This window comes from Engystomops pustulosus, chromosome 3 (assembly GCF_040894005.1).
Source record: "Engystomops pustulosus chromosome 3, aEngPut4.maternal, whole genome shotgun sequence".
NCBI classification, from domain to species: domain Eukaryota; kingdom Metazoa; phylum Chordata; class Amphibia; order Anura; family Leptodactylidae; genus Engystomops; species Engystomops pustulosus.
The window spans coordinates 155,411,924-155,427,497 of NC_092413.1; the positions used below are offsets into that span (position 1 = coordinate 155,411,924).

At 39.4% G+C, this 15,574-nt stretch overlaps 1 protein-coding gene across 1 annotated transcript in view; it reads left to right on the top strand.

Moving 5' to 3' along the window:
• The first annotated feature begins 346 nt into the window (after positions 1-346).
• MELTF (melanotransferrin) overlaps positions 347-15,574 on the top strand; it is a 50,868-nt gene continuing 35,640 nt past the window's right edge. The window contains exons 1-2 of the mRNA XM_072142685.1: positions 347-668; positions 15,236-15,390. Coding sequence (XP_071998786.1) covers positions 623-668; positions 15,236-15,390 — 201 coding nt within the window. The 5' untranslated portion in view covers positions 347-622. The remainder of the gene's footprint in view (positions 669-15,235; positions 15,391-15,574) is intronic.

The following is a 15,574-nucleotide window of genomic DNA, read 5'->3' on the forward strand; positions in this document are numbered from 1 at the left end:
TGAGGGCCAGGAGTTGGACTGTAGCTCAAAGCTTCCCCCTATGACAGTGGCCATGTAAGCCTGACTGCCTGGATTTCATCCTGTGTTGAAAGTTCTGTGTCAATTTCCACATTGCAAGAACCGACATAAAAAAATTAAAAATCGGAACTTAATCACAAATTAGGTTCTGACTCAAGCCAAATGAAACCATTCCCCATTGCGTGTAGACATTTGTAAGAGATATATATATAATATACAAAGCTTGTTTTGCTGAATTCTTTAGTTCACCTATGTGGTTACAGAAACAAAAATCAATTTTTGTAGTAGCTAGATGTATATATGACCATTAACCTAGTTTGTGTCTGCAAATCCACTGTGAATTATTACAGGCACTTTATTGAGGGAGTTACGCAATGGCTGTTCCCTGAGTGGAAGACTGTGATGACTTCAGACATTTTTCCCTGGTGATTTCCATCTGCCAGCCCCTCTTTGCCCTTTAGTCAATCACTCCTGGATGTGGAACCTGGCCAGCACGGAGCAGGCGTGATCACCCGAAAACTTTTCATAAGAGTAGATGCCTGCAATACAACAGTCCCTTTCTTAAAGCACCTTGGAGAGGTTGTAGTCCGGATCACTAGGAAACATGATCTGGAAAAGTTTAGTTTTCATATTTTACTTCTCCCGGACAAGTGAGTGTTCTCTTACAAATCTAAGCTGACAACTATTTTGATTTTTCTTTCACTCTATGGTGTATAATATCTAGAATATAGATTATAAAACTTTAATGATTTATAGCCTGCATGAAAGCAGTAAATGATATTTGTTGTCTTAATATTCATTATAATTTGATGAGTTATTGATATTACATGAGAATCAATGGCCACTGGAGAACACGGGTTCTGAGCCTTTTCTTACCTGTGAAAGTTAATGATCTATTTGCATAGTAAAGATCATAATTCTTATCATTTTACCGTACAGTTACATTTTCTGGCATGTTGTGTAGCAAATGCCTCTGAGATGTTAGAGAACTATTAGAATTTGAGTGTCTGCAAAGAAAGTGTCAGAAAACTGTGTAAGCTCTAAAGGTTTTAGAATCTCTGTGCCTTGCTACTTTTGTAATATCTAAAACTTTGACACGACATTTATAAGAAGTGGGCACCAGTTTTTGACACACTAAAAAAACATTTCATTGCAAGATGTGACATATCTTGTGGTTGCCTTATCCTAGTTTATACTGTTTTATTGTAAGAATTAGTAAAAAAAATAAAAATAATTAAAAAACTGTTGAGAATAGGAGTTGCTCCAAAACTGTGTGTTGTGCTGGAGTCCCAGGATAGGAATGTCCAGAAACGCATCAAATAAAATTTTCTGTACAGTAATTAATGCATTATATAGCATTACAACAATATATTACCGGTATATGTAATAGCTAATTCTACTAAGCTATATTATGACTTTAGCTTGGTTGTGATGCTATGTTACATTTGATTGGTGAATTTAAGCACCTTTTTCCTAGGGGTCAGTTATCTTAGCTTTTTCTTTATATTTCTCTTAATTTTGCGCCTTTGAATATTTGTGAAAAAATTTTTCACTCACCCGGACTTTTTTTTTTCAGTGATGAGCCTAATATATCTTTTAAAATGCAGATGTGGATGTGTGAAAAAGTAGCATTTTTGTGCAAATAAACTCCAGTTCCGAGCAGATGTAGGAAATAGAATTTTGTGGGTAACTCAAGACTGCAACTTTTGTTTTTTAAGAAGTTTCAAAAAACAACAAAGACGCACAAAACTAAATAAATGCCAAATATTTTACCCCCTAAGAGAAATAAAACACGCCCAAAAGAAAAAAAAACTGATGCAAAGTCCCAGACTAAAGATTAACCCCTCGGGTCACATCTTTTTTTTTTGTTCATTTTTTGCTCCCCACCTTCAAAAAGCTATACCTTTTTTATTTTATTTTTCATGTACAGAGCTGTGTGAAGGCTTATTTTCTGCATTACAAATTTTATTTCTCAGTGACGTTATTTATTATTCCATGCCGAGCACTGAGAAGCTGGCAAAAAAATTCCAAATATGGTGAAATTGGCAAAAAACGGATTTACATCACTTTCTTGTGGGCTCTAAATGATGTCTACATTATTCTTTGGTTCAATACAATTACGGTGATACCAAATTTATACAGGTTTATTGTGTTTTCCAAAAATTAAAACCATCTTCTGACCCTAATAACATTTTAATACTTCGGTGTACAGAGCTGTGCTGTACAAAAATATAATTTTTTGTTAAATGAGCTTGCATTTTCATTGCTACCATTTTGAGAACTGTGCAACCTATTGCTCACTTTTTATAAATTAAATATTTTCTTGGAACTCTTTGGGCCCCTTGGTACCAATTGAGCATCGTTGCAATGCCACAGCCTACCTGAGTATTGTTGCTGACCATGTCCATCCCTTTATGACCACAATGTACCCAACATCTAATGGCTACTTTCAGCAGGATAATGCGCCATGTCATAAAGCTGGAATCATCTCAGACTGGTTTCTTGAACATGACAATGAGTTCACTGTACTCAAATGGCTTCCACAGTCACAAGATCTCAATCCAATAGAGCATCTTTGGGATGTGGTGGAACGGGAGATTCGCATCATGGATGTGCAGCAGACAAATCTGCGGCAACTGTGTGATGCCATCATGTCAATATGGACCAAAATCTCTGAGGAATGCTTCCAGCACCTTGTTGAATCTATGCCACTAAGAATTGAGGCAGTTCTGAAGGCAAAAGGGGGTCCAAACCGTTATTAGCATGGTGTACCTTATAAAGTGGCCGGTGAGTGTAAGTGTCCTTTAAACAAATGTTTTTTCCCCATAACCCGTGATATTTTTGCTCCCTTAAACCAGGCCTCTATTGAACATGTACATAGAGTCCTCCATAACAACCTCCTGCGGCAGAGAGTTCCATAGTCTCACTGCTCTTACAGTAAAGAATAATAGAATCGCCTCTCCTCTAGGCGTAAAGGATGCCCCCTTATCCTGTTTGAAGAGATCCTACTACTGCCCATTCAAGCAGTCTTTTTTCTTAGATGAATAACCCAAAATTTTGTAATCTGTCATTGTATTCTAGCCCCCCATTCCCCTAATAATCTAGGGTGCTCTCCTCTGCACTTGTTCCAGTTCTACTATGTCCTTTTTATGTACTGAAGCCCAAAACTGTACACAATATTCCATGTGTGGTCTGACCAGGCAATTATATAAGGGCAAAACTATGTCCTTATCATGAGAATCTATTCCTCTCTTGATAAATCCCATCATTTTATTTACTTTCGCATCAGATGCCTATTTCTGGTCACTAAAATTAAGTTTACCATCCACCAATACCCCCAAGTCCTTTTCAGCTCCAGTTTTACCAAGTAATTGACTGTTTAGAATATAATTGCACTTCTTGTTTCAATGTCCCAAATATCGGCCCAAATATTGTAATATCAGCCTTGGTATTTACTTTACAGTTACTTTACACAACTTATCATCTGCAAATATTGAAACTTCACTGTGTAAACCAAAAATATTAAAAAGTGGCCTCAATACTGACCCCTGTGGCACTCCACTGGTAACTTCTACCCAATCTGACAATGTGCCATTATTGATGACCCTCTATTTTCTATCACTAAGCTAATTGTTTTCCCAAATACATAGATTTTCCCCTAGTCCAAGCATTCTCATTTTATCTACCAACCTTTTATGAATACATATCGGCCAAAAAATTAGAACAAAAGTCTGTTTTTATGGGTCACGTCTGTGTGTATAAGCCATTACTAAGAAGCTCATTTCATGTAATTCACTATTTTACTTATACCTTTTGAAAATTGTGAAAACAGAAGATAACAGCAATAATTCATTATTTCCTCCAAATGAGTACATCTGCATGTATCCTATGAGCAGATAGTTCAGTGTGGATCATTGAATGATCAGCCCCAGCCCCCATGAGAACTAAGGTACATTTTGCACAGTGAATTGTGCACAGGTACTGCAAATTTGAGGCTAGGGTGAAACAAAGACTTCTTGTAGTCCAACTGATTGATTTTAGATATTTAGCTGCAGTACAAAGTAATACATTGAGATGTTTGCAGCTGCCAGTAGTGCTACAGAAGTCTCTATATAGCCGAGAACTAAATGACCAATGTCTAATATATATATATATATATATATGTGTATATATTGTATATACAGAGTGTAACAAAATAGTTTGGACGGCGCAATATCTCTCAAAATACACATCACAAGATCTCCAAGTGACGTTTACACCAGAGCAAAGGGAGCGAATTTTCTCTCTATCTCACGAGTCATCTATCAGCTCACACTTCCAAGAAGGTAACTACAAATTGCTATCCAGATGGTATCGGGTTCCGTCCAGACTCCATAGCCTGTTTCCAGATACGGACCCGACATGCTGGAGGTGTAGGGCGGCGGAGGGCACGTTCCTTCACACTTTCTGGTCATGTCCCACTTTGACTCCCTTTTGGGACGCAGTCCAATCTACGATTAGGCAGATTGATGACTACTCTCTGCCCCTCGATGCGGCTCTATTCCTTCTTCAACATAGCGAGATCTCACTCCAGGTATACAAGCGCTCGCTTCTCCGCTTCCTCGTTATGACGGCAAGATCATGCATTCCCCTTTTGTGGCGACAAACGGTCGCCCCGTCTGTGTCCCTCTGGCTTTCGAAGGTTAACGAAATAATGCTCATGGAAGAACTCACTGCCTCAATTCATGACACATTTGAGAAATTCCACAAGACCTGGCTTCCCTGGACCCAGTTCAGGCAATCAACCGCTTTCAGGTCCCTCCTGGCCACTGGCGAATAGTGAGCCCACCTACATGGACGCCCACCCAGTGGCTGCCCTGGCTGCCTGGAGATCCCATAAATCCCCAACCCCACCGGTCCCTGTCTGTGGCCGGGCTCCCCCCCCCCCCTTTTTTTTTTCTTTCTTTCTTTTTTTCTCCCTTCCCCACTCTTCTCTGTCCTCCCCCTTTATCCCTCCTTCCCCCCACCCCTTTCCCAACCTCCCCCCACGTCCTTTTTCTTTTTCCCCTTGGAAAACACCTTGTCCCCCCCTTCTTTCTGTATTTGGCCTTCCTGGGCACACCAGCGAACGCTTGGCCGCCCAGCGCAGCTGACGGTAAAAACCTAAGCCTGACCGTGTTTCTGCGGTCATGTCACATATATGCAATCTTTTGTTCTATTTGTTCTCCTGTCTTGCTTATATGCATATTCTACTCCACTTACTGTTAAAAATTGTTATATAAAGAAAAAAAAAAATACACATCACATAAAAACTTAGAATATATGTGTCAAATATCATTCAAAAATATATCTAATGATACTAAACTCGGGCCCATACTCCTACCACCTGGGAGTGAGGGTAGGATAACTTTAAAATCTTAAATAGGTACCCCCATTTTTTTTTATTGCAAATATAGATTACTCTACCATTCACCCCTTACGATTTAGAATAACAAAAAACAAACCAGAAATAATCACGTGCGCTCCTCTTCATTCCCATTACTACATTGGTCTCCTTTAATGTTGACATGCCGGGATCACCTAGAAAAAAAAAGACTTTAGATGTTTGAAAAAGCCTATTGAAAAGAATGGTTCACTGAAGCCATGAAGGGAAAATCAATCTGTAAGTAAGTAAGCAATCGTGAGTGAAGAGCTTTGGTGAGAGTGATTAAAGAACCTCCAGATCACTGTGCCTGAGCTCCGGAGATGGGAGAAAGTTCCACAAAGTCAACTATCCACCATTCCTGACTATTGCAGAGTGTGCCGATGTAAGCCTCACCTCGATGCAAGACATATGAAAGCTGCATACAGTTTAAAAAAAAAAAACATATGAAGGACTCCCAGACTATGAAAAAGAAGATTCTGTGGCCTAATGAGACAAAGATTGGACTTTTGGCTGTTAATGCTAAGCGGTAAGTGTGGATAAAACCATCCTTCTGTAGCGATTTTATATAGTGATTTTTTAAAATCATATGGAATAAGAATTATCTTTTAACCCCCTACCAACATGCGCCATACTGGTACGGCGTGTGTTGGGTCCCGGTGCATGGAGAGGGCTCGCGGGCTGAGCCAGTAAGTCTTGGCTGCATATTGCGGGTGTTTTACCACCGTTCGCTGCCGGCAATGCTGCCAGCAGCTTCAAAATGATGGCGGCGCATGGGCTGTGATGTCATCTGGGAACGGCGATCTGTCATCATGACAGTCTTGAGTCTTTTTGAGGCTGTCTCGTTTTAACTCTTTCATTACAATGTGCTATCAGCACATTGTAATGAATGAGGAGGAAAATCCACATACACTGCTATACTGTAGTATGGCAGTATATGGTAGGATCAATTAGACAACCTAGGGTTAAATTACCCTATGTAGTCTGAAAAACAGTAAAAGTAAAAATAAAAAAAAGTTTAAAAAAACCTAAAAGTTCAAATCACCCCCCTTTCCCTAGAACTGACATAAATATTAATAAACAGTAAAAATCATAAACACATAAGGTACGAATATGCCCGATCTATCAAAATATAATAACGGTTTTTCACTGTGTTTAACCCCGTAACGGAAAATGGCACCCAAAGTTGAAAATGGCACTTTTTTTGCCATTTTGAAAAATATTTTAAAAAAATCAATAAAAAGTGATCAAAAGGTCATACAGTCCTAAAAATGATAGCAATGAAAACGTCATCAAAAGTTGCAAAAAAATGACACCACCAACAGCACAGTAAACCAAAGCATTTGGCGCCAGAAGATGGCAAAATCCCCAAAAATATTTTTGTACAGGTGGTTTTAATTTTTGTAAATGTATGAAAACATTATAAAACCTATACAAATTTGGTATCCCCATGATTGCACCGACCAAAAGAATAAAGTAGACATGTCATTTGGGGACCACAACCAAAGCTGTAAAATCCAAGCCCACAAGAAAACGGCGCAAATGCGTTTTTTCACCTTTTTCACTGCATTTGGAATGTTTTTCCTGCTGCCCAGTACACAGCATGGAATATTACATACGGTCACTATGAAGTGCAATTTGTTACACAGAAAATAAGCTGTCACACAGCTTTTTACGTGTAAAAGTAAAAAAAAGATATATAAAGTTATAGATTTTTGAAGGTGGGGAGTGAAAAATAGAAATGAAAAAACAAAAAAAGGCCAGGTCGTTAAGGGGTAAAACTAATACAGAAATCTTTTTTGAAGTGCTGGAGCCCAACCCTTCTTTTTCCTGAATTACTTCAACTTATTCAGCACAGCTTTAACTCTTCCATGCACTCTCCACCACGCTACCGATTGGAAATGAAGATATAGGTCAGTGAGCTGAATAACTCATTTTTCTTTTTACTGCTCATCTCCTGCCAAATACAATCGCAACAGTGAAACATGGTGGCAGCATCATGCTATGGGGGTGTTTTTCAGCTGGAGACACAGGACGACTGGTTGCAATTGAAGAAAAGATGAATGCGGCCAAGTACAGAGATCCTGGATGAAAACCTCTTCCAGAGTGCTCTGGACCTCAGACTGGGCCAAAGGATTCCAACAAGACAATGGAGGATATCCATCATACGTTGGCGCCCCACCCTGCCTGGCGTGAAGGTGGCGATGAGGGCAAAATAGTCATGGGTGCCAGCAATAAGCTGTCATTTGTGATTGTTTCAGGGCTTCTACTCCACTGACGTGGCACAGAGATCCTGATAAATATGCCTCAATTACTCTAAGCACACAGCTAAAATAACAAAGCAGTGGCTTCAAAACAATTCTGTGACTATTCTTGACTGGCCCAGCCACAGCCCGACCTAAACCCAATTCAACATCTCTGGAGAGACTTGAAAATGGCTTCCACCTACATTCACCATCTAACCTGAGGGAACTGGAGAGGATCCCCAAATCCAGGTGTGAAAAACTTGCTGCATCATTCCCAAGATTGGCTGTACTAGTTTCTATTCAATACTGAGCAAAGGGTCTGAATACTTATGACCATGTGATATTTCAGTTTTTCTTGTTTAAAAAATTAGCAAAAATATCTACATCTCTGTTTTTCTTCTTTCAAGATGGGGTGCAGAGTGTACATTTTTTGTGTGTTTAGAACAAACTTTTGTTTGTTTCCAGCTAAATGTAGATCAATAATTTTAGGTGACTCAGTGGCTTGCTTTATCACCAACCCTAACTGTAAACAGTTGTGCTATGAAATAATAGTTGACACTGTATGTAAAAATGAAGTGACTGTTGCCTTAATATCTTTTCAGGTTTATTTGTTATAACAAGACCATAAGTTATTTTGTTCTACCTTGTTACATTAGATTCTCTGACTATTCTTCTTTTGCAAATATTCTATTTCCTCCAATCCCCTCAACTCCACGTTTTTCTTAAATATAAAAACAAATGTTCCAGAAGTCTGAATGGACTGTCTAAAGCCAACTCCGTAAAATGCCATAGGGAGATTGTATATCATGCACATACATGGTCATACATTGAAAGGCTGGGTCCACCTGGGCATAGTGCAATCCATCTTAGGCCATATTGACATCAGCTTTATTCATTTCCATTGTTCTCTTCTATTAGAAGGAAGTTGTGACCAGAAAAGAAACATTTTTTTAAACAATTAAAAAAGAATTTTCTATGATTTTTGTTTGAAAAGGTTGCAGAGTACCCTGCAGAGTAGACTGAGAATTATTAATTCTGTAGCGATTTTCCATAGAGCCGCTTACATAACATTGCAATAGAAACAAACACCTCATTAGAAAACACCATTATTGCCTCTATAACAGATATAACATGTCATTTAATAATCCATGTGCTAGTGCACAAAATGCAGAATTTACTAACATATCCTGTGCAGCATTCCTGGGCATTGCAGCTATACAGGCAGTCCCCAGGTTACGTACAAGATAGGTTCTGCAGGTTTGTTCTTAAGTTGAATTTGTATGTAAGTCGGAACTGTATATTTTGTAATTGTAGCTCCAGAAAATTAATAATTAATTGTAGCTCCAGGATTAATAATAAAGCTTAATTACAGACACCTGTGATAAGTGTTAGAGCCATTAATTGTAGCCTAAGGCTATAGTATAGTAAATTACCAACATCCAGAGGTCCGTTTGTAAGTAACTGCGGGATCGTCTGTAAGTCGGGTGTTACTAAGTAGGGGACCGCCTGTAGTGAATACAGTTTCCGAGGGGATCCCCACCATGTGCCCTGCCACACCCACTTTACCAAAAACTGTTGAGCCGTACAAAAGGGGAAAGAGTCATAAAAATAAAAAAGGTTAGTGAAAATATTATTTGGTTAAATGCTTTTAAATAAATGATGATTTCCTTTAAGAAGGAGAACATTAGAGAGTAAATACCGATACTAAACAGGAATCCTTTTTACAGAAAAGTAATAACTGGAGTATAAAAATTTCATTTAATTCAGTTACAATGAGATCAATCCTCACAGTTTAGATAAATTCTTAAAGGACATCTACTATCAGATTCCCTGATGGTAGATGTGTATCACTCACCTCCCCGTTTCCAGTAAGCTCGTGGTCTCCTTGCGCTAACAGATGAGAACAGTGACTGGCTCTTCTCCCTCCTTGGTCTCCTTGCGCAGCCGCAGTTCTCATCCGTCGAGAGGTGTTATGACGCATCGCAAGGTTTCGAGAGAGAGATCTGGTGATGTCAGCGGCTCTCATAGCAGATTGTAGGCGGTGTCAGGAGGCATAGAGGCGTGCATAAATTAGCTGGCTTCGGAGCCTCTAGGTGCTCTGCAGAGCTCCTCAAGCTGATTTGCATATTTTTAAAACTATCATTTTGATGAAAATGTGCCATTTTAAGAAATAATAAAAGAAGCTTGCTGGTAACAGGCACGGGACGGGAGTTGAGTGATACACATCAAGCATCAGGTAATCTGATAGTAGATGTCCTTTAAAATTGACTGATACTTTTATTTAATTTCAAACTTTTGCAAATTATTTCGAGGCAACAGTTGAAAAGTAAAGTATGTGAACCTGTTATAACTTCCATTATAACCAGACCCTATGATGCTAGTGCTCTCCTTTAATAATTCCATACAGTGCAGTAAGGTTGTGTAGTTCTTTAGTGTTTGTTTGCACTTTTCAGTCTTTTCTTCTCTTGTTTTGTTGGAAAGAGTCAATTAGAGCAAATAAAACATTTGCTTGTCAATTTTATTTGTGGAGAGGATATAACCTGGTTAATATTAAGAATTATTGGATGAACTTGTCTCATTTACAAGCTTATGACTATTTCACCATGGAAGCACAAAGTTCCCATTTTCCATCTTTCTTGTCATATTTATTGTCAGGAGCTTTAGATAGTGGTTTATCAGGTTTAGTAATGATTAACACAAGCAGCCAATGTAAGTGTATATTATCTAATCATTAACAATGAGTGATTACTAACCACATTTGTAAAGAGGTTTTCCCATTCTATACGTGGGCTTTATGAAGGAGGTTAACATGTATCATTGGTAAGAGTGTCTCCTGCTTTGGAGGACTCTTATTTCTTAGGTTCTACTTACCTGATATTTCAGATATCTACTGAACCCAGTATGTAAGAAAGAATCAGTTAAATGGGTTGCTTGTCCAGTGAAATAAAAAGAATAAGTAGCAAATCTGATGTAAAGGTGCCTTCAACTGACCCAGTATATGCCTACATGTCAATTTAAAATCAGTTAGGGTCAGATGACCAGATGTGCCATTTCTATTACTAATACAACTATTTATATGGTCACATATTGCATTCAGTAGGTAACTGCTTATAGACGCTGAAGAATCTGATCTGTGTTCCTGCACATCTGAAGCTTTATTTACTCCGTTTTAAGACTTTATAATTACCAGACTTTGTTACCTTGTTGTACATAAACTACAGAATTCAAAGTGGGGTGTGCTTTATTTTTCTCATTACTACATACTTCACTATATACGTTTTTTGAACAGTTCAATATAAATGATTCTTAAAATGTCAAAGTATTTTCAAGACATTTAACCAAGGAGTGATAAGTTATATCACTAGAGCCAAAATATAATATAATGTAATGTATCTGTAGTGCTACAAGACAGCGTTAGGAGCAATCCTGGATTTGGGCACAGTGCAGGAATGTTCATTGCAGTGTACTTTGCACACATGGCGACACTGTAGTAAGCTTACACACCTGAAGACTCTTACTGTACAAAGTCTGAATGTTGCCTGTTAATGCTCACAGGTATGATCTCAGTAAGCTACTTTCACACCTCTGAATGAAGTAATATGTGTACATGATGTAAGCTGTATGGAAGGGAACATACATTATTATATAATATGCCCTGTTCATGATACTGACTTTTCCACAGATCACCAACTCATTTGAAGTAGCAATACATTTGATGTATGAATCATCCAAGATTAAAATGGCTGCAACTTTGATGACATTTTTAATTAAACTATTAAACTCCAAATCTATTTGCTCCAAACCAATGTTGCTTTAAATGGGTATTCCCTATAAGTTTCTTATATGTACTCAGGATAACATAATAATACATTCTCTAATTCACTGTTATTAACAACAATTCAGAATTTCGCAGATATAAGTCCAACCTGTAACTATCAGTCCTGCTGTACAGAATTTCAGTTTCCCCTAAACACGGCCCAGTAACTTCTGACTTAGGGTTGGGTGGCGGCCATCTTGGATTCCTGTGTGGGATCGTGCAGATTAGATTTCTGTCTCTCTGCTCTGTGCTCTGATCACCTCCTGTCAGGAGATTGTGAGCAGGGAGAGAGGCTGCAAACTACAAGGAAATAAGTGATTCGGGGGAAGGGGGAGGCAGGCACATATCTGTGAGATGTAACATGGCTCACAGTGTAACAGTGTAAAAGTCTGTCAGAATCTGTATAATCTCATGCATCTCTGATTCTCTCTATGTGTCAGAGTGTTCGTACAATGATAAGAAGATAATTAGTACAATGTCAGAAGCCAGATGAAAGTGTATATACACCTGTACCCTGATAATGTAACCACATTGTTACCCCACAGAAATAGATGGGTCATTATGTGTCTGCTTAGAGAGTCCATGCCCACTCCCTGGTATATTACTCTGATCGTCACTGAGTGATAAAGGCTAAAACAGCAATAAAACTGAGTGAAATTGTAAAGTAATGGGATAAAATGATCTTTATTGTGCTAACATCACAAGGGGATAGAAATGTGAGAATTTTCTTTCATGGGAAAACTCCTTTAATTGTCCTAGAAATTGGTACACAACCCTGTCTGGGGAGGGAGAGGGGTTATAAATGGTCCTATTTTGTTTCCTTAATTTTTGAAAAATATTTTAAGTTTCAGTTTTCACTGAAACAATTATATTTTGTTTATAGTATGTTTTGTACTTATATGTAGTATTTCTTTTCTACCAGCTACAAGTTGGAAACTTGTCATCATAACTGTTTTAGCCAAAGCTACTCTATATATGCTCATTCTATATACTATGCTTATAAGGACTTCCGTATCTGGGACATCCATGTATATGCCTATGAGAGCAATGTCATGCCTGCCCTAACAGCAGGGTGACATCTGTAGCACTGTTCTGGTGTAACGTTGTATTAATAAGCAGTATATTTGTTTCCTTTTCACACTTGATATAGTATAAGTATTGTATTTTATGTTTGGGGACCACCACTAGATCTCATTTGAGTTCATGCTACATTGACAAAGTGAGATAGATAATACATGCAATGTGTTCTTCATTAGACAATAGCATGTATTTAATGCTGTACCATAATTAGCTGGAATCCCATCTCCTGTCATCAACAGACCATTACACAGGCTAAGTTATGATGAAATCCCACTGATCTAACTGGTCCTTTATATAAGGTATGTTTTTCAATTAGTCTTTTGTCTGCAATCATCTTGCAAAAACAGCTGCAAGTTCACAAGTCCCATAGGAAGCAAGGATTTCACTTTTAAAGATATGACCATGTGTATCTGAATATTTCCAGTATGTGCTGCTAGTAAGATATCAGTGATTTTCACTATGTAATATTTCACAGAATATAATGAAAATGCACTCAGTAGGATAGGGTTGGGCTGAAAATTATACTGATAATAGTAATTCCTTTATTTATATAGCGCACACAGATTAAACAGCGCTGCACAGAGATTGCCAAATCAGTCCTTGTCCCCAAGGGGCTCACAATCTAATCAACCAACTAGTATGTTTTTGGAGTGCGGGAGGAAGCCGGATGACCCAGAGGAAACCCACACAGAGAGAACTCTACAAACTCTGGCCAGGGCCAGCACCAGCACTTAGTTTACCTGGGCAAGTGCCGGGGCACAGAGCTCCTGGGGGGCCCACATAGGGATTTACATAAGGGGGCTGTATCTAATGATTCCATAGAGGTTGAGGGGGGCTTTATATAAAATACCCCTGAGAGGGGATGTTTGGTATGATAAACTAGGGAATATTTTAGGGCAGAGGTCCCCAACCTTTTTTGCACCAGGGACCGGCTTTAAGCTAGACCAGTTTTCCATGGACCGGTGGGGCGGGGCTTTGGTCATATGGGGTGGGGTTATGGAGGGGTGGAGCTTAGTGCATACTTATCATATAATTATGACATTTATAATGAGAATGTGATTCAAGCTTGTTTCCCTGAATCAGTGGGAGCACTGGGCTTGTTTTCCTGCAACAAGACGGTCCCATCTAGGGGTGATGGGAGACAGTGAAACCCGAAGTGTGTTCCTTATGTCCAGTCTACTCCGTAATCTCATTTTTGCTGTTGTCATGGCAGAAAACCCAGTGTACAGCACTGCTATATGCACCAGACAGCACTGTATGGGGAGGATACTGGCGGGACCTCTGTGTACAGCGCTGCTACTAGCACTGCTATATGCACCAGACAGCACTGTATGGGGAGGATACTGGCGGGACCTCTGTGTACAGCGCTGCTAAGTAGCAGCATTGTACATTGAGCATCAGTGTATACAGCGCTGCTGCTTAGCAGCGCTACACACTGAACACCGGTACCGGGAGCCGCATCACTGAAGCCAGTCTGCTGCCCCAGCACGCCCCAAATAACATGTTCTGCCGGTGGCGTGTCAGTAAGGAGAGCCTGCCGCCCCACCCCTTCAGGAACACATCATGCTGTGCAGGAGGACCGCATCACGTACAACAGGTACCATGCTGTGCTGTGGAGGGCTGCGTCACTAAGACCCGCCCGACGCCCCACCCCGTCCTGTATAATGTTCTGTGCCGGAAGCTGCGAGCTGTCACGGCTATGGCAGAAAACATTATAAATCCACACAGAGCGAGCTCTGACCAGGCGCAGGGCGGACCGGCTGATAAACTCCAGAGGACCGGTCCTGGTCCACGGACCGGCGGTTGGGGACCTCTGTTTTAGGGAACAGGAGACTGTTTAAGTTTCAGAATTTTTAATGCAGCCATGTTAGTTCACTACAAACGGACCCAATGAGGCTCTGTTGCCCAGGGGCCTACTGAAACCTGGAGCAGACCCTGCTGATGGCCTATCCTACAGTAAACTCAGGGCAGAGCGGCAGGAGCTGTTAGCTTCTCCACAGCAGTCTAAGCGCTGGAGGGAAACTTGTCGACTACTCTATTAAATTCAAAGGGATTTCCAGCACAGCTCACAGGTTCCAATATTATAAGTAGGGATCACTTTACAGCTACAAGGTAATCAGACATATTTCTCCGATAAGTTTGAAAAGGGAATAAATGCCATTTTTTAGAACACTTAATTAATCAATAGAATGAAGAATCAGAGCCTAGGTGTTTTTTTTTTTGTTGGGAAACAGATTTTTGCACTGAAATCCCCTGTAAGCAACTAATTTTGGGTGAGTATGTCATGATGAAACCAAGTGGAAACAATTTTTACAGAAGAGCATTGTGTAGCATATGGAGCTAGGAAAAATTTGGATGGAAACAGTATCCGAGAGAAAGCCTGGTATAAATAGTTGTTCATGTAGTGAGTGACATTGTAAAGTTTGGAGTATGAGAATGAGAACATGAGAATTTCTGCCAATGAAAGCGGTAAATAGGTCTCCAGATTGACTTAATATAGTTTGGCCGCTGATGTGTTGTACCATTGTGAGGGTCATTTCGGTTGGATGGTTGGCCTGCACAGCTAGCGTGCTCCTAATATTAAGAGATTACAACAGTTTAATAAAAATCATGGCCATTTTTCAAAAATAATCGTTTTAGAGAAAAACAATAAAAACCTTTTTTTTCCCCCAGTCTTTTGTCTGGATGAAATTCGGTGGTGCACCGTCTCTGAAGCAGAGAAGACAAAGTGCAATGACATGAAAAAGGCCTTCACTGAAGCAAAGATTGTCCCAGCTTTGTCCTGTGTAGAGGGAAGTTCACCACTAAACTGTATCAAGTTTGTGAGCGTGAGTAGACCCCATTAGTATCGTATGTTCATGATAATAAAAACAGAGAGTATGTTTGAGTATTTTACAGCTTTTTATTATACAAGGAATAAACTACTTAAAACAGGAAAACTTTAAAATGCAAAATGATCTTCCTCATGTTATAAAATTGCTGTTTTTGTAAAAAAAAAAAAATCCATTTACC